Below are 20,528 nucleotides of genomic sequence, written 5' to 3'. Positions count from 1 at the left end.
AGAAAGTCTGGGGGATGAAGGAACCTTCCTCGAAGGCTTGAGTGGATTGATTGATTGATTCAAAGTTTTCAGGCATCCTGACATCTGAGGTCATTGACGCCGGTAACATTTAATTTATGTATACAAAAATAAAAGACAAAATAAAATAAAAAATAAAAGAGTATTCAATTAAAATCATAAAAGTTGAATGTAATAAAAGTTAAATATTTTTCAGAAGACCTGCTTCTGAAATAAATCTAAAAATGCCACTTGCATGGTAGGACACATCATTTCCAAGAATCTTGGCAAGGATGAACCTGCCACCCTCACCTCGAGCCTCAAACAAATATCTATTCCGCAAGTTGTTATAATTGGGGCATTCGGTCAACAAATGCCTTACTGTTAGAGGTACTACACAGTCGTCACAATATGGTTGGTGTTGGCCCTTCAGCAAAAACTCGTGTGTAAACCGAGTGTGACCAATACGGAGACGACAAAGAGACGTCTCCCATTTTCGGGGCATCATATTATACCTCCAAGGAGATATGTCATTTGTTATCTCTCGCATTTTATTGCCATCTTGACTATCCCATTGCTGTTGCCATTTATTGCAAACCAATTTCTTGATGTCAGGTAAGAAATCATCACAGGGAATGGGATACCTTCTTGGCAGCAACTCTGATGCAGCCTCCTTAGCCAGTGAATCTGCCTTCTCATTCCCAGACACACCTACATGTGCTGGAACCCAACAAAATTGAACTGTTATACCTCTCCGTCCAATTATGAAAAGCCATTCTAAAATCTTTAAAACTAAAGGGTTATTAGAATTAAAAACTTCCATAGCTTGAAGGACACTCCTTGCATCACTAAAAATTGTAAAATTACCCTCCTTCTCCAACGCTATTTTCTCAATAGCGGTTAATATGCCATACAGTTCGGCAGTAAATATGGAAGCGGTCAGAGGAAGTGCACCTCTACAATTAAAACCATTACTATGTACTCCAAATCCAACGCCAGCATCAGATTTGGAGCCATCAGTATAGATAAAAGTTGATCCTCTATGTTCTCTAACATGTTCATTAAAAAGAGACCTGGCTTCTAGGTCTGACATATTCTTCTTATCTCCAATAAAATATTTACAAAAAGATATCTCTGGTAACTTCCATGGAGGCGTTGGTGATACCTTGAATGGAAGTACCTTATTTCTAATTAAATCCAGACTATTTAATAATCGTTTCACCCGAAAGCCATAAGGTTGAGGAGATTTTGGGTGCAACTCAAAGTATGATGCGTGTCTTACAAGGCTTGCAGTCTGAAAGGCGAGAGAGTTAGGGAGTCTTTGCAATCTAAACCAATACCGAAGAATGGAAGACATTCGGTATAGGTCTAGAGGTAACTCTCCAGCATCAACAAGGAGACTTGGGATAGGCGAGGTTTTAAAAGCTCCAGTAGACAATCTAATACCTGCATGATGTATCGAGTCTAATATTTTTAACCGGCTTGGGGTGGCTGAAGAATATACCTCACAACCATAACTAATTTTGGAAAAAATCAAGGCCTTGTATAATTTTAAAATAGTATTGCGGTCTGCCCCCCACGATGTATGGGACAATACTTTTAAGATATTCAGAGCTTCAACACATTTAGCTTTTAATGCTTTTAAGTGAGAAACCCATGTCAGCCTACAATCAAATATCAAACCTAAAAATTTAGCTTCTCTTGCACATGGTATCCGTTGACCTTTAATGTATATATCCGGGTCTGGATGTACTCCCCGGATACGACAAAAATGGACAACGGTAGTTTTACTTGTCGAGAACTTAAATCCATTCATGTCAGCCCACTGGATAATTTTATCAATAGAGTGTTGGATTTTTCTCTCAACCATTGCCATTCTAGTGCCAGCAAATGATATTGAGAGATCATCCACAAATAATGTTGAGAGAACATCCTGGGGAATGGCTTTGGATATCCCATTAATTGCTAGTGCAAAAAGGGTTACACTCAGCACACTACCCTGAGGAACTCCTTCTTCCTGGCACTTACTCTCAGATAGTGTTTCCCCAACTCTCACTTGAAAAACTCTACGTGAAAGAAATGCCTGAATAAATAGTGGCAGCTCTCCTCTCAATCCCAATTCATGAATGGTTTTAAGTATACCATATCTCCATGTGGTATCATATGCCTTTTCAAGGTCAAAAAATACTGTAACATGGTGCTGTTTGAAAGCAAAGGCTTCACAAATAGAAGACTCTAGTCGTATCAACACATCAGTCGTTGAGTGCATTTTTCGGAATCCACATTGAATCGGTGATAAAATACCTTTCTTTTCAAGGTACCATATCAGCCTTGCATTGACCATCTTCTCCATGATTTTACATAAACAAGATGTCAATGCAATAGGACGATAGTTTGCTGCTAAAAACTTGTCTTTACCGGGTTTTAAAAAGGCTAAAATAATGGCTAGTTCCCAAACACTTGGGTAACTATGATCATGCCATATTCTATTAATAATACTTAAAATAAATAGCTTTGTATTAAAATGTACATGTTTAATCATTGCATATGGAATTCCATCGGGTCCAGGGGCTGTATCGTTGCAATGAGCAAGTGCGGAATCAAATTCTCTTTCAGTGAAAGGAGAATTATACGACTCTTCCCTTCTTGTTGCAAAATTTAAAATTTTCTTTTCTTCAGCGCTCCTATACTGGTGACCAGGGGCTCCTTCACACTTGCTGGATACATTTGAAAAATGATTAGCCAGGGCATTGCTAACTTCCTTTGCTTCAGTTACATACTGGCCATTCACCCTCAACACTGGTGGTGGGTTGGGGGTGAATTTGCCAGCTATCTTTTTTACTTTCCTCCACACAGAAGATGGTGGTGTTCTACTGTTAATGGAGGAAACAAAAGACATCCATGACTGGCGCCTTGCTTCTTTCATGGCACGACGGAACTGTGCTCTACATTTCTTGTACATAATTAAATTCTCATCAGTTCTGCGTCTACGCAATCGTGTTAAAGATCTTCTTGTGGCTCTGTGCAGGGCAGTTAGTTCTGAAGACCACCACGGGACTGGTCGTCGTTTGAATAACCCTGTTGTTTTTGGAATTGAATTGACTCCTGCTGTATGGAGAGTTCCATTCAGTAAGTCTATGGCATCATCGATATTTTCAACTTGTCCTGCATCCCCCTCAATTTCGCTTAGCTCACGAAATTTACCCCAGTCCGCCTTGTCAAGATTCCATCGTGGCGATCCCTGTAAAGGTGGACCATTGTTGGTGTTTATAATGATTGGTGCGTGATCACTAGTATGCCAATCATCTAATGTTCTCCAATCGAAGTCTATTAAGCAATTAGAGCTTACGATTGCTAGGTCAATACATGACAAGGTACCTGTCTGGACATGAAAGTGTGTGGGCTCTCCTGTATTAAGGAGTCCCACATCTTCATTTTCCACAATTGATGATATGATATTTCCCCTCGTGTTTGCTAAAACATCACCCCACAAAGGATGTCTACCATTCAAATCTCCAAGTAAAAGAAAAGGTTGAGGGAGTTGTTGAATCACCTCCACTAAGTTGTCATACAAAATGTTATCATTTGGAGGCAAGTACAGAGAACAAATTGTATATTTTCGCCCTATGTCGATCTGTACAACCACTGCCTGCAGAGGTGTACGAATAGACAGAGAAACTTGGGGAACATCTCGACGAACGTATATGAGACTTTCGCCATGGCTCCCCACTTGGTGATCATATGGTGTCCTATAACTAATGTATTCGCGAGGACATGGGGTATTATGATCAAGTTTGCTCTCCTGTAGACAAATAATTATGGGGGAATGCTCATGAATAAGGAGCTTAAGTTCTTCATATTTGGCCCTTAAACCCTGACAATTCCATTGCAAAATGGAGGAAAAAACTATGGTTTATAATTTGGTAGACCCCTTGGATGGAGTCTTCCCATTAGCAGTTTTTGATCTAACACTATTTTTAGGTGGTTTTATTAAAGAAGGTCTTGATAGATTGGGTTTAGAATTTATGATTTTCTTTTTGTCTTTTTGATCTGATTGTTGAGGAGGTTGGTGGACCTCCACTTGAATTTCCGATTTATTTAAATTGACTTCCAGATCAGAAATATCAACAGACAAATCATCATATTTATTTGACGTCGTAATTTTGATATTTCTTATGGAAGGGGGTGAGAGAGATGGAGGTCTCTCTCTTTTCCGATTAGTAGGTTTTGAGCTACCAGGTTTTTGCACCTTCCCCAATACAGGTGCACCTGGTAACTTAGTGTCAGGTGGCATCTCCATCAAATCAGGCAAGGACATGGCCTGGGAGAGGTTAGTACTAATGTTAGTAATGGGGGACGAAGGCTGTACAGAAATGGGCAATGACCCATTTTTAATACGCTGTGGCAAAGCCTCAGAAGGCAATACGATTACTTTGTCATGCAGTACTTTATCATCATCAGAGTTTGTATTTCTATTCTTAGAATTACTGGCAGTGCTAGGTGGGGTTGCTGTCTCCTGTGGTAAATTTACCTTTGATTTTAAGGCCTTTGCATAGCTGGTTGATTTATTCAACATTCTTTTTGCATGTCCCACACTTATGTGTTCTAAACTTGATTTGTTTAGGGCAGCTTCCTCCAACTTATACAGTTCGCATATCCTATCAGTTGATTTATGATTCAAATTGCAATTTGAACACCTGGCCTCAAGTGTACATTCTCCATGATAAGTTTTGGAGCAAATACCACACATTTTTCCATTTTTGCAAACTTTGGATGGGTGTCCAAATTTAAAACAATTAAAACATTGCAGGGGCTTTTGTTTGAAAGGTCGAACTTTAATCCTTTCATTTTCAATAAAAATATGGAAAGGTACATCAGCATCCTGGAAAGTAAGTATAATCATTGAAGTTCCAGGAACCTTATGCACTTTCCATACATTTAATGGACACATAGAAAGTATCTCCTCCTCTGTAAATTCGTATAGGTCCTTATTAAAGACCACTCCCCTTCCATAACTAAAATTTAGATGAGGTTTCATTTCCAATGTAATTTCATCACTGCCTGTCTGTAAGTTAGACAGTATTGCAGACTGAGTCGAAGATTTGGCATGGATGAGATAACTGTTCTTCCCAAAACGAGATATATCTCCAGGTGCTATGGTTCCTACATTGTTTTGGATAAACTTACATATCTTAAAATAATTCCCTATTATCCCTTTAGGTTCAGCTAAGAGCCACATAGGTGGTTTGGGTTTTCTCTGTGAAGGCATGGGTACATTTCTATCTTTTTCAAACCAATCAGCAGGTTTGTACACATCCAATTCCTTTGGGACCTTATCACAAAGAGCTCCCATGATGTTCAATTCGTTCATTTTGATACTACTAATATTACTTATGGCATTAAACGCTTCATCATGACTTTCAAAAGATATCCAAGAGTCCCATTTTTCATCTCCAAGTCGCATCCGTATTTCCTTTATCAATCCATAGCACTCAAATGCTCTATATATATCATCATAATTTGTCTCTAATGGGATTTGGGAAACATGAAGGAATTGTAGTTTCCCTGTGTTACCCAAATTGCTAGATTTTTTAACATCAGTAGAGTGGTCCTTTTTAGTTCGAAGGTCGTCAACAGAGTTTTCCTTAATTTCAGTAGCAGAAGTCGTCAACAGTGCCGGGGGGGAGTCAGCAAATCCAGGGGATGGGGAGTCAGTATTTGAAGGGTCCATATTTAAGGGAGGGATTTTCAGGTTTTTTGTTGTTTTGTTGGGGTACCTGCTTGAGAATTATAAGAAAGTATCATACGTTGGAAAGGAAATTTGCATTCGCCACTATCGGCACAATGAGAGTATATTTCCCCGATGGTCCACTCCATACCCTACCCGAAGGATAGCATCAAAACAGATATAGAGGCACAGGTGTAAGCTAAACCCGCCTGTTAGGACTGAGACCAAAGTAATATGGAATCATCCTCCCCATATCTGTAATGATGGGCTTCCGGCCAAAAGCCAAGAGTCCCACCTCAAGGATTGGATCCCCCTGGATTCCGATGACCCAACCCTTGAGAGTAGTTCCGCCAAAAAGGTCCAAACCATCTTTGGGATGGCTGAGATCATCCAATACTCTCATATATAGCTTTGAATGCGAATACCTCCCAACCGTGATCCCTTCTCCCATTCATCTAAGCAGGCAGTAATAACGAATGTGGAAATATCCACGCCATTTAAATAAAATAGAAAAAAAAATAGATAAAAAAAATAAATGAACAAATAAAATAAATAAATATATATATATGCATACATCTACATATATATATATAACTAAGAAAAATAATAATCATAGAGATAGGACAGCAAGATGAAAGAAAGGAAATTTGATAAAATTAGGAGAAGGTCGAAGTAATATTAAGCAGAAGAAAAAGATGAAAGAGAGAAATTTAGATTCGAACTGGGGGAGCAATTTCCCGAAGTTCGAGAGCCCTCTTGCCCGTCACCAAGATTCAGCACGGGAATGAAATGCCGTGCTGAAGCTCAATGACTTCATCAAGGCATTCTCTCATTAAGAGGGGGCTTGAGTGGAGTCAACTCCTCTTTTTCTCTTCAGAAGGGTAGAGACAGCCATGGATCTGTGCCCTAATTCAGAGAAAACAGGCTTGAATGCCTGTGTAACTACTCTGATTTGTGCACCGAACCAAGGTTGTTGACTGACAGACACCCCCTTTGAAGGGACAGGGATAAAATGATCCCTGGGAGGAGTTCCCATAGGTGGGTTCGCCTGAAAAGGAATAGGGTTTCTGGACCCCTCTGGATGTTTCCCTTCTGCCGCAATACGCACTGTTATGCGTTTGCGGGGAGGGGAATGAGGCGATGGTGACCTTGCCGTGCGTTGTCCAGCAGCCTCGGGAGGATATTGACGCTCGCGCGATGGATAATAACAGGGGTCGCCCGCGGGCGACTGCTGGTGCGCGTGTGGGCGCGCGGGCGACTGCGAGGGTGCGAGGGAGACTGATGGCGCGCAGGACCGCACGTGGGAGACTGTGGGTGCACAGGGATCAGGGCGTTGAACGCGCGGGTACGCAGGCGAGAGTTCGCGTGCCCCTGAAGAAGCCGTAGGGCGAGCGCCCGCAAGAGAGATACCCATGGCGCGCGAGCGCGCAGTTGATGCCTGTGCTGCTCGTGGGCGCCCATCTTGTGGGCGGGCAACTGCAGGAGAGAATGGGCGAGGGCGCGCACGCGTATCCTCGTGGACGCAAGCAGGAGACTGCTCGTGTCGGCGTGATGTCGAGCGCTGGTGCGTAGGTGAGTGCTGGCGCGTTGGCGAGCATTGGCGCGTGGGAGAAGTCAGTATAGACTTCCCAACAGCGCCCACATCCGAAGATCGTGGGTGCGCAGGAGATGACTGCTTCGTGTGGGCGCTGGCGCGTGGTGGGAGACCGCTGGCGCGCAGGAGATCGCTGGCGTGCAGGAGAACGCTGGCGCTCAAGAGAGCGCTGGTGCGCAGGAGAGCGCTGGCGCGTTGGAGAGCGCTGGTGCATAGGAGAACGCTAGCGCAGGAGGTTGATGGCGCGCAGGTTAGGGATGTTGCATAGCTGGGCGTGGGCGTGCTTGCTCAGGCAAAGCCTGGCACGCAGGAGAACGTGGGCGTGTATGCTCTACTCTGCTGGCATAATACGTGAGGGAAGTATGCGCGTGTTGGCGCATATGCCCTTGATGTCCTGTATTAGGGTTAGATGATGATGCCTGACGAGCGTGGAGGTCAGGTTTCGTCGGCGTGTAGCGCGCATCAGCACTCAGGAATGGTGACGGCAGGTCGGCAGGTCTGACGGGTGGAAGGTTGACGCGTTCTTTGAAAGGACGACCTTCCACCGAAGGGGATCGCGAACGATCCGCTGAGAGGTCCAGGACCAAAGCAAGAACAGTCGGTGATCGCTGATGAGGCTCCTCTGCGGGGGACTGCAACGAAGATGTAGAACCAAAGAGGCGCCTACTCACCGCAGGTGAAGGAAGGCCTCTCTGGTTAAGAGGAAGGCAAGCCTTGCGACGAATACGCCCTCTGGGGGCCGTGGGATCAGCAAGCTGACCTTCTGCAGTCCTCCGAAGAGGAGTCTCTGTAAGTGAACTCCCCCGAGGGAGAGAAACACTAGCAGGAGAGACTGTTGGAATTAGTTTCTCCCTCATTGGTTGAACAGGAACGGGAGAAACTAAGCCTTCAGCTACTGTGGGGTTTGAAGAGTCAGAGGTAGTAGGAGATACAGCATTGGATACCTCTGACACCACAACATCGACAATCGACAGAGGATCAACCTCTGCCGGAGGCGGCGATTGCTTGACAGCGGCAACCAATTGGATGTAGTCAAGTAAGACTTCCTTGGAGGGCGAACCCTCAAGCCCCAAGGAAGACCAAAGCTGGAAAAGAGGGATTACTGACAAATCCTCCCCTGGGGGAGAGGTGGAGCTGCCTCGCTAGGGGAGGCAACGCCATCTCTCGAACCCTGAGCTTGGAAAACAGTACAACGGTCTACGCTACCACGCCGACTGGGAGCTTCGGAGGAGGTTTGAGCAACGGAAGAAGAGGCCTTGGGTTTTTCTCCTTTCAAAGAAACCTTCGAAGGAGAAATATCCCGTTTGGACTTCTTCCGTCACCGTGAAAACCTCTCCCACTGGGAGGTAGACCACTCCCTGCACTCACTACACTTATTATCACTGTTACACCGTTGACCTCTACAGGAAGGGCAAAGGGTGTGAGGGTCTGTCTCGACAGTCGACATGAATGTTCCACAGGGGCGGTCGGGTAATCCAGGGCAGGTGCACATAATAGCAGAGGCCTACTTCACACACAAAACTGTCAAAAAGAGAAAGCAAAAATAGCATTGATGGCTGCCAATGAGCGGCAAGGATGACAGTGGACACGTCCGACTACCATCCGAGCCGAGAACAAAGCGAGTTCAAGCACAATGGTGTGTGAGGGAGGGGGTTAGCAAGCTACCCTCCCCTACCCCCGCTAACTAGCGGTGTGAGTAGTAAACCCTCGTTAAATTTTAATGGTACGTCATTTCCGCTACGCCGAAAGTAATACCCCTATTAAATAGCTAAGGTTTGTATACCAGTTACGGAACAACTGTCCATTTAATAATACTGAAGTGTGAAAGGAACAAAAGTGTAAATTGAATAAGGACATTTCTTTAAAAATAATTTATTCAATTAAAAATTTCACGTGAAAAATACAATATCTCAAATCAATAATTATTTGTTTTAAGTAAAGAATAATATAACATACACTTAAGTTACATACATGTAAGCAATACAAAAATAGAAGAAAAATTCAAAGTCAATTTACAACTATACAGACACAAAAACATTCCCTTTTCTTTATAGTCTAACTGACAAAAATATTCATTTAGGAAGAACTTCAAAGTAAGGTAACATTTAGTACTTAGGAATCTGAACTTTCTCTTAGAATTCAAATTGAAAAGGAACCTTTCTATCAGCAAAGACACCATCATGTAAGAAAGCTAGTGTCTAAGTTTGACAGATTCTCACTGCAAAAGAAGAGAATGCAAGATAATCACAGTGCGTTTTGCACTGCTAGCTTTGGCAAAGGTAGGAAGAAAAAACTGGAGAGGGATACAGCCCAAAACGGGGCTCTCAGCAGCAGAGGGACACATACATATTTGTTCTCTGATATCCTGTGTTTGCAATATATTCTTTCCTTGAGGTTTGTCTCTTTACTGATAACATTAACTTAATGGTCTTTCTTTGACTTGTGTTTGGATTTAAGATACAAATATGAGGAAGAGGAGGAGGAGGAAAAAAGGTTATTAAATTTTTCAAGATACAAACAATATGCAGGATTGGAGAATGAAGCAAATGGTACAGGTGGCCAACTGCAAGCACGACAGGAGAGAATCACCATAGCAAATGGTGAGGTCTTTCTTAGAGGTTATTCATAAGACAGTGGTCCCAACTGCTATCTTTGAAGAGGTAGGGTGAAGTGGCAAATTCCACAAGAAGCAGATGAGGAAGGCTATTGAAAGAAGAGAGTGAACAATTACTGCTTCTGCTCGTGAGATTGTAACATCTCGAGTCCTTGAAATTGGCAATAATCGTGAACTTATATAAACTCTAGGTCAAACCAGTAATCATCATGTTTGTGGGAATGATAGTACGTGTAGAGGGAGACTAAGAGGTGTATGCGAGGAAAAGGTGCTCACTGCTTATGAAAACTGATCTGAAGAGTCAACCTTCATAGGAGAGCTCCTTATGGTAGTTCATGGTCGCCTGCTTGTTCGGGAGTGTGAAGAGAAGGTCACCAAATTGCTGGCAAGCATCCTGGCAGGAGAGGAATTAGAGCAAGGGTATGTATCTTGACCAATAGACCTTGTGGCTCATCTCTCATGAGATTTGGCACTGGTAGCAGGAGCGTGTCCCCTTGTACTTTGTATTGTACCTCAACGCCTTCCCAATGGAAGGGTGTTGCTATAACATTGTTCCTCCAACAAAACCATGCAGAGGAACCATACTGAGATTGTGGAGAATCAGACTTATCAGTTGTCCTGTGCTTCTGTAACTTCTTCTTTGGCAGCGCCACATCAGAAGATTCTGTTGTCATCTCAGGAACCCTTCAACGGGGACCCGATATGGCAGCAGGTATTGACATTACCGGCATGCACTGATTCTCTCTCCCAAAGAGAGAGAGAGAGAGAGAGAGAGAGAGAGAGAGAGAGAGAGAGAGAGAGAGAGAGAGAGAGAGATACGGCAACTCATCGATCGGCCTTCCTTGACCTCTTTGAAGATGAAAGATAGAACTTGAAGTTCATCTTCTGCAGTCAGAGATTGACAGACACTGAAGGTCACGTACACATGAGGGATAGGACAGCATCAGAAATGCAACCCAACAGGAACAGGTATACAGTATTTGATAAAGGCAGTTAGCACAGATACTGTAACACAATTACGCTACCTGGTGTATAGGGGAGGCCTAGTCGCCAACTACTACCACTACTACTACCTGAAGTCATAATCCTATGAAAGGTCAAAGGTTTGTATGATGTGTAGCAATAAACCAATAATAGAAGTTGAAATACAAAACAAATTCAGCATAATAATAATAAACCAATTGAGTTAAATTTAACTAAGTACAAAAATCCTTAAAGAAAGCTGCACTACAGTAATCATGTCCCTCCTCCACCACATACTGCAAAAGAGATCAGCAGACAAATGCAAATAAAACACTTTTGCTTTCTACTGTTCAAGTATTTCCTTTAATCATTTAATCTCCACAAATACAGTTAAGGTTCCTAACTGTCAAATGTTCCTAAGCAACAAAGGATGTGAATAATTAGGGAGTCAGAGGTACAGTACAACGAGGAGGTGCATAACCAGCAAACATGAGATGACCCATCAGAGTGCAATAGCACAAGCAGCTGAACATCACCAGGGAGACACAGATCTCCTTTAATCGGACATGTTTCTCTTGCTTGATCAAAATTACATTAAACTTGTTTGTAAAAGTCCAATAAAAAGACATTTGCAATGGAACTGTCTCAATTCCAGTTGATTGACCTAACAAGAAGGAGCACAACTAGAGTCTGGCAAATATGGAAATTTAATCACTTTGTACCAGCTTTCTCTTCTTTTCAAAAGAACACAACTTCCCCACTTCCTTACAAATTTTCTCCAGCACAAATCTTCCTCCTATGCTTTGAAAAAAGTGTTCTCCAGGCAAATGTCATATCACACACACTGTACTTAAATGGCTTCACCCTTTGTTTTAATACATTAATTGGCTCTACTTTATATTAGTGATGCAATGGACCTCAACTTGGGGTCTACGGTTGCACCTCTATACTCCACTAGCCTTGTATCCGAGGGCTCTTTACAAGATGGTCACTGTTCCCTTGATAGCAGCAATCTGCTCCTCATTTATGCTTGGGCAACTTGGTATCCCCTGAAGGTATTGTCTCAGGCTTTTCTTCATAAGTCCTGCTGCCCCCACCACCACAGGTATTACTTCTATTTCTTTCAGTTCACAAGTATTTTTCAGATCGTTCTTCAGTTCTTGATATCTTGTTATTCTCTGCCTCTCAGCTCTATTAAGGCCGAAATCACAGGGTACTGTCACATCTATAATCTTTGCTGTTTTTATTCTTTATTCCAGATCACAATATCAGGTCTTAATAGCACCTCCTTCTATATATCTTCCTGTTGGGATTATCTTGTGACGGGCCGAGAGAGGATGTGAACTCAAAGGCAGATTGGAAACGACTGAGTTATATATTAAGGAACACTCTTCTTTATATACAAAACCTCAAGGCAACAGGACATAACATGTTCGAGAGACAGACAATGTTCAGAGCAAAACAGCAGACATGAATTTTCATGTTCGTTTGAGTGCGAGGAAAGAGCGAAGATACAAGCATAATATATACAAAAGGAATTATGTACAATTGTGTGACACACGGTTGGTACATGGCTCCCCCTCTAAAAATGACATACTGAACATGTTAAATAGGTGCCCTGAATCTGGAGAGGTAGTAGTAACAACTGCGCCGATTAGCAGCAGTGAGTGGCTGTAGAAGTCATTGGTTGGGGTGCGAGCAAGTGGTGGATGATGGTTGGCTGTGTTGCCGCTTCGGCTCGTCACGGGGTAGGCGAGTGTGTCCTACGGCATTCATAGGCGTGTGTGTCCTACGGCTTTAACCCTGCATAGGCGAGTGTGTCCTACGGCATTCATAGGCCTACGGCATTCATAGGCGAGTATATCCTACGGCATTCATAGGCCTACGGCATTCATAGGCGTGTATGTCCTACGGCATTCATAGGCCTACGGCATTCATAGGCGTGTATGTCCTACGGCATTCATAGGCCTACGGCATTCATAGGCGTGTATGTCCTACGGCATTCATAGGCGTGTATGTCCAACAGCATTCACGTCAGCTTCGGTTGAAGTTGAATAGGTGTCCTCTTCGTCACGAGTGGAGGCGTTGATGGAGGTTTTGAAGGTCATGAAGTGGCTGTCCATAAGGGCACGAAGTAAGTTCACCTCACGAGGAGAGCTGTCTGCGGCAGGTTGCAGGCGAGTGATACTGGTCATTTTCCCGAGGGTGAGCGAAGCCCTTTGGTCCCCCAACGGTTGTTGAGAGAGCTGAAAAGGCGTTGCTATACGGGCGGCTGGCGATGGCGAGTACTGCTGCAGAAGGTATGCGTTGACGGCGTCATAGTAACGGTGAGAGGTGTAGGGGGGATGGGGAGGCGGGAGGAGCGAGTCACTCCGGGGTCACCAATGTGACGGCGCCGAGTAAGGGTGTGAACTCAAAGGCAGATTGGAAACGACTGATTTATATATTAAGGAACACTCTTCTTTATATACAAAACCTCAAGGCAACAGGACATAACATGTTCGAGAGACAGACAATGTTCAGAGCAAAACAGCAGACATGAATTTTCATGTTCGTTTGAGTGAGAGGAAAGAGCGAAGATACAAGCATAATATATACAAAAGGAATTATGTACAATTGTGTGACACACGGTTGGTACAATCTCATCATAAAAGATGGTAATGTAGTAACTGGATCTGGTTCATGCTCCCATATCTTATCTTTTACTTCAATTTTGTATTCTTTACATATTTTCCAATGTATATATTTACAGATCTTACTGTGATGAGCTGTGTAGTGACCATCTGCGAATTAGAGTCTGGCAGGCTGAAACCAGATAACCAACACTCTCAACTGCTGCATGACAAAACCTACACTGGTCGTTTCATGATATGCCCACCATTTTCTTGAAGCTGTTTGTTAGGAGTCCTTGGTCTTGTGTTCCTATCATCATCCTTTCTCCATCAAAACCTATTATGAATTTTATGATGCTTTGAGAGATGACTTTTCCGAGAAAATGCTTTGTAACAGACATTACACTTGAATGGTTTCTCCCCAGTGTGAGTTCTAAAATGTCTTGCAAGATGACCTTTTGTATGAAATGCTTTATCACAGACCCTGCAATTGAATGGTTTCTCCCCGGTGTGAAATCTAAAATGTGTTGCAAGATAACGTTTCTGAAGATATGCTTTGTCACAGACACTGCACTTGAATGGTTTTTCCCCAGTGTGAATTTTATAATGTGTTGCAAGAGTACTTTTCAAATTAAATGCTTTGTCACAGACACTGCACTTGAATGGTTTTTCCCCAGTGTGAATTTTATAATGTGTTGCAAGAGTACTTTTAAAATTAAATGCTTTGTCACAGACACTGCACTTGAATGGTTTTTCCCCAGTGTGAATTTTATAATGTGTTGCAAGATTATATTTATTCTTAAATGCTTTGTCACAGACATTACACTTGAAGGGGTTCTCCCTAGTGTGAGTTCCAAAATGTCTTGCAAGATGACCTTTTGTATGAAATGCTTTGTCACAGACACTGCACTTGAATGGTTTTTCCCCAGTGTGAATTCTATAATGTGTTGCAAGAGTACTTTTAAAATTAAATGCTTTGTCACAGACACTGCACTTGAATGGTTTTTCCCCAGTGTGAATTTTATAATGTGTTGCAAGATTATATTTATTCTTAAATGCTTTGTCACAGACATCACATTTGAAGGGGTTCTCCCTAGTGTGAGTTCTAAAATGTCTTGCAAGATGACCTTTTGTATGAAATGCTTTGTCACAGACACTACACTTGAATGACTTTATCCTATTGTGTGTTTCATAATGTACTTTAAGATTAATTTCATTAGAAAATGTTTTGTCAGTTTCTCTGCATCTGAACAGGTCTTCAGTGTGAATTAGCATTCGAGTGTTGGGGTTAACTACTCCACTAAATTGCTTTTCAGAATTTCCACCCACAAACGACTTCTCTTTCTTACCAACATCAATTTGAGTTTTGGAATCACTTTCCTGACAAAGAGGTTTTTCACAGCCTCTGTTTTCCATCTGCTCCTCTTTCTGTAAACCTTTCTTCCCCTTTCCTCTTCCCTCTCCTTTGTCCTCTTTCCTACTGGATCCCAAATGTATGTCATTTTCCTCTTTTACACTTGTCTTTACACTCTTCTCCTCTTTATTGACTTCTCTTTCGCTGATTTGTGAATGCTCCTCAATCACTGATGCATCAGAGTCGAAACAGTATTTCATGTCACCTTCATTTGACTCAAATATTTCTGGTTCTGCTTTGAATTCTATTTCTGGCTCTGCTTTGAATTCTATTTCTGACTTGACTTTGAATTCTATTTCTGACTTGACTTTGAATTCTATTTCTGGCTCTGCTTCAAATTCTGGCTCTGCTTTGAATTCCATGTCTGGGTCCATGAAAAGAGAGTCATCATCAAAGAGTCCGCAACTGTTGACCAAATCATCATTTTCTATCTTGACTGCAGACTGTGAAAAGGAATCTTCCATTTCGCTTTTTATTGGAAATTCTATTGATTCAGAGTTCCTCATCCTCTCCCTATCACTGGATGACATCCTCTTCAATATTATCTTCAACAGCAGACAAATATAAAGTTAACCATAAATTTCCTATTCTCTAAATGAAAGTCTTACAGCATGAACTAACACAGACCCTTCTTCCTTTTTCCCAGTCCTGTATCTCTTGTAGATATCTTCAGTAGTTTACATAATCTTCGTCACAATAGATGGATGATTATTTCCTTTGCGATGAAAAATCTGAAATAGTAAGAGAACATTTATCATTGGAAAAGGAAAAGATGAAAATATTTGTTGGAGTTTTCTGAAATGATAAGACAATATTCAACCGAAAATAGTTTTTTCTTAAGTAATTTGTATTTTTCCTATCCATACAAACCTGAGTCATATAATTTTGGCGACTAACCGATTACAAGGTTGAAAGTTAATTGGAACCAAAACTGGAAGGTTCTGTAACTTTACCGTAAGTGTTCCAGGCCTGATCTGTGGAGAAGCAAATAAAGGCCACTATTGCCCCCCATGTGTTTATCATCAGAGAAAGTGATAGGCCCTGGGTCATACATGAATTATACCATCCCATGCAAAGAGAAACCGTACCCACTGGAGGGGTGTCAGTAAGAATCACAAACCAAGTATAAGAATAATGGGTTGGTAGTGTTGCGAGGTAGCTGTTAGGTACGAACAGAAAGGCGAGGTGAATGTAAGTGACTTTACTCAACAAGATAACAAGCTTAAATACATATGGGTGAGATGGAAAAAAAGCAATAGCATTACAGTGTATGAACGTGTATGAAACACCTGCGTTACATGGCTTCCACCTTAAAAAGACATGCATGTGAAATAGGGCAAACTGTAGGTGGGTAATCTTGTAGGAGATACGCAGGTTTTTGGCAATTAATGAAGACTCAGTCTTCTGTACCACGAATGGTGAATAAGAAAGCCTTCAGTGTGCGATGGATAATGAGGAAAGAGTCCGCGTAAGGGGGCGTCAGCGGTGGCTTGCTAGTGTCAAGTGGGCACAAAAGATACGAGTTGTGGTGTTCAAATCTTTTGGTATGTGTTGTTTTTCTGGGTGCTTGTACCTCTGGCAGCAGGAGTAAATTTTCCCACAACAGGACGTAGGCACTGGAGATAGTTGGAGGAAGTTGCAGACGGAAAAAAATTCATCAGGGACGACGAATCGGTTGCCATTTTTCCTTTATTCTTTATAGACTGCAGATTTCTTAGCTCTGAAGTTATCTGTTATTTTGCGCAAGTTAGCAAGAAGAGGAGCTTTTAGTACTTGTTGGAGAATTGGTAATGTTACCCAACTATGTATATATGTTTGTGGTAGATCAAGTCCAACTGATTACCGCCCAATTTCCATAACTCCCATACTATCTAAAGTTTTTGAACATCTTAATAGGTTTGCTGAAAGTAATCATTTGTTCCCTAGTTTGCAATTTGGTTTTCGTAAAGGTCTTGGAGCATGTGATGCCCTTCTTATACTCTCAAATGCCGTACAAAAATCCCTTGATTGTGGTCAGGAAGTTCGTATGATTGGCCTTGATTTTAGTGCTGCCTTTGACCATGCTAGTCATGAGGCCCTTGTTGTCAGACTCAAACAGATGGGAGTGGGTGGGTCGTTTCTTAGCATTATTATTGAATTTTTAAGTAATAGATCGCAAAGAGTTGTTGTTGATGGGCACTATAGTGAGTATAGAAATGAGATATCTGGTGTTCCTCAGGGTAGTGTTCTTGGCCCATTATTTTTCATAATATATACTCATATGTGGTTTGGCCTAGAAAATAAGCTTATTACATATGCAGATGATGCTACTCTCTTTGCACCAATTCCATCTCCTTAATGTAGATCTGTGGTTGTTAAATCCCTTAATAGAGATCGAGCTAAAATTATACATGGTGCAAGTTATGTGGTATGGAATTGAATCCAAACAAAACTCAAAGTATGATTGTAAGTAGGTCAAGGACAGTGGCTCCTCAAAATCTGGATCTCAGCATTAATAATGTTTCTTTAACTTTGTACGGCTCTTTTGAAAAATTAGGTGTGATTATCGACAGCAAATTTACTTTTGAGAAACACACTGGGTGTCTTTTTCAATTGCACAAAAAATTGGCTTACTGAGAAAGTCTTTTAAGATATTTGGTGATCATCTATTTTGAAGAAGTGTTTTCTTCAAGTATTGCTCTCCTGTCTGGTCTTCAGCTGCTGATTCTCATCTTGATTTGCTAGACAGGAACTTACGGTCTTCCAAGGGGACCGTCCGCTATGGTGTTCAACATAACTTTAGAAAAACGAAAGTAGTCTTATAGTTTCTATGTATGCAGAAACATATCGAACATCCTCTCCAGAAGTTTCAGCCAACTATTTCTACAAATAATGAAGATATAGAGAGTAAGGTAAGATGTTACAGTTTGCATGGGGATTGCTTCAGTTTAACGAGTGGAGCGGTCCATGATGGTAAACAGGTAATGGTGTTCTTGTGATGTGAGTAGGGGATATATTACGTTGACATGAATGTGGGCAAAAGGACGCTGAGATTGAGGAAAGGTGCCCAATCCTGAATATGTGTGTCAATGTACTTTTGAAGTTTGGCATAAAGTATCCTTAGTAAAGCCAAGCCAAATGAACTTCGTCTTAAGTAGCTGTGCTGTAGATCGGCACGAGGGATGGGAGAGGCCTACCAGTACTGATGTCAAGAGGGTTGCGTTGGAGTTTTTAAGGGCGCCTTCTTCCCAACGGAGGGATGTACAGGATGTCCTGCACGCTTGGTATTCTGGATCTTTTCATTGGACTTCTGCCAAAGGCATTGTAATTCAATACAAGGTGAATGGCGACCAATGTGATTCTTGACAGGGTATCAGCAATGGGATTCATTTTCCAAGGGAAGTGTTGAAGGATGCATTGCAGTTGTATTCAGCCACAGCAGAGAGACGTCAGCATTGACGGGCAGACCACGTGTAAGCCTATCGAGTGAAGGAGCGCACCACAGGCATGTGGTCCGTGCAAATGACAAAGGATATGACAATTTTTCCTAAATTGTATTTTTCCTAGCTATACAAACCGTAATCCTTTAATATAGGATTTCGCTTCAGCTCAGCTGAAAACAGCCGAAGAGAAAGAAAAGCAGGCAGTTGTGCTGATTGGTTGGCTGGCGGTATGGGACGGAGCTTAGCTCCGCCACCCCCCCCCCCCCACTGCCAGCCCGCTTTCCTCATTCAAACGCTTTAGGCTCAATGTGGAACATGAGAGAGGTGGTAGAGGCGGGCATTTACATTAAATGATTATGGGTTTGTATAGCTACGAAACATATAATTTAGGACAAATTGTCATTTGTTCCGACGTGATATACAAACCTCGTAATCATTTGATATAGGAAGACTCACTGGTTGGTGGGAGGTCTGCCTTTGCTGCTTGTGGACATCTAACTGCCCGGATACAGACCTGGTCTCAAATGAGAGCAGAGGACTAAATCCACCCACCCCCGTCTCTTGACCCGACATGATGATGGTGGGGTCTGAGAGACTGGGAGCGTGAACGTAAGACACTCGACCCTAGGGTCACAGTGACTGGATGAAACTCCAAAACCAAAAGGCAAAAGGTTTATACATCCATTGTCTTCCCTGCCTAGCAGAAGATGGGGGAGAATACTTGTAAACAAACTCTAGCAATCTTACCTGGGAAGACTTGTCTTGATGTATGGAACTCCAAGGGAGGAGACAGAGAGAAAGGCGGATCACCTGCAGACTGCTTTCACAGTGCCAAACATACCATAAAATCAAGACAAGAGACTTCCCTGTCCCAGAGGAACTGGAGAGGTCAGACAATAGCTTGAGCTGCTACCACAGGGCCAAGAACAAATGTGTCCAAGGACTTGTGCATAAACTCCCTCAAGTAAAAGGCCGTAAAGGTGGTCTGGCGTTTCCCAATGCCAGCCTTCAGCACTTGGCCCACTGCAAGATTTCTCTTGAAAGCGAGTGTGGGGTCAATGCCCCGGATCTCGTGAGCTTTAACCCTCGCTGGTGCTTGGACTCTTGAGGACACCTCCCTCTTGATTCTTCTGGTGCTAACGAAGTTGTCGACATTCAGGTCTGAGATGCCGAGTTCGCTTAAGATAGCGCCGGAGACACCTGACGGGACAGAGAAGCCTCTCACCTCAACCACCACATCCGGTAACGAAGGAATAGTGAAGGCCTCGAACCTGGGATCGTGGATCGCTGGGTTCTGAGTCTTGGCCACAAACTCTGGCACAAAACTCAAGGAGATCTCCTTCCAACCCTCTGCGTGAGTGACATTACAGGAAAGGCCGTGTAACTCCCCGACTTCCTTCGCCGATGCTAAGGCTAGCAGAAAAAACAGTCTTAAAGGTCAAGTGCCTGTTTGAGGCACGGCTCAAGGGTTCATACGGAACACGAGTAAGAGACCCGAGAATTAATGTGACATCCCACTGGGGAACTCTAAGTTCCCTCGGGGGACGCGACTGTTCGAAGCTCTTAATTAGCATAGAAATCCCCAGGGAGTTGGAGATATCTATGCCCTTCAAACGGAAAACCATTGCAAGGGCAGACCTGTACCCTTTAATGCCAGAAACCGAAAGGAGCTTATCTCTGCGAAGAAAGACTAGGATGTCTGCGATCTGAGTCAGAGAGGCTCCGACTGAAGAGATACCCCTTCCACTACACCAATCACAGAAGACCTGACCACTTCCCCTAGTAGACTGAGGAAGAGGATCTTATAAGGTACCATGACATGTCTCTCGCAGCGAGTCGCGAAAAGCCTCGCGTTCTGAGGAGATGCTGGATAGTCTCCACGCGTGAAGTCTGAGCGACTGCACTGCCTGGTGGTACCTGTTCGATAAGGGTTGCCGAAGGAGATTGTGTTAATCATGAGGCCCTTGTTTTCAAACTGAAACAGTTGGGAGTGGGTGGGTCGTTTCTTAGCATTATTATTGATTTTTTAAGTAGTAGATCTCAAAGAGTTGTTGTTGATGGGCACCATAGTGAGTATAGGAATGTGATATCCGGTGTTCCACAGGGTAGTGTTCTTGGCCCATTACTTTTCATACTATATACACATGACATGTGGTTTGGCCTAGAAAATAAGCATATGCTGAT

General features: G+C 42.7%; 1 protein-coding gene across 1 annotated transcript; it reads right to left on the bottom strand.

Annotated features, from left to right (window-relative positions):
• Positions 1–9,260: 9,260 nt before the first annotated feature.
• Positions 9,261–15,662, bottom strand: LOC137618684 (zinc finger protein ZFP2-like). The gene has a single exon (XM_068348843.1). It carries the CDS (start codon positions 15,450–15,452, stop codon positions 13,839–13,841), a length of 1,614 nt encoding a protein of 537 aa, XP_068204944.1. The 5' UTR covers positions 15,453–15,662; the 3' UTR covers positions 9,261–13,838.
• Between the last annotated feature and the right edge of the window lie 4,866 nt (positions 15,663–20,528).

Source organism: Palaemon carinicauda, chromosome 25, assembly GCF_036898095.1.
Source record: "Palaemon carinicauda isolate YSFRI2023 chromosome 25, ASM3689809v2, whole genome shotgun sequence".
In the NCBI taxonomy this organism is placed as follows: domain Eukaryota; kingdom Metazoa; phylum Arthropoda; class Malacostraca; order Decapoda; family Palaemonidae; genus Palaemon; species Palaemon carinicauda.
Note: the sequence above shows the minus strand (reverse complement) of the source record. Positions and strands in the feature narration are given on the sequence as shown.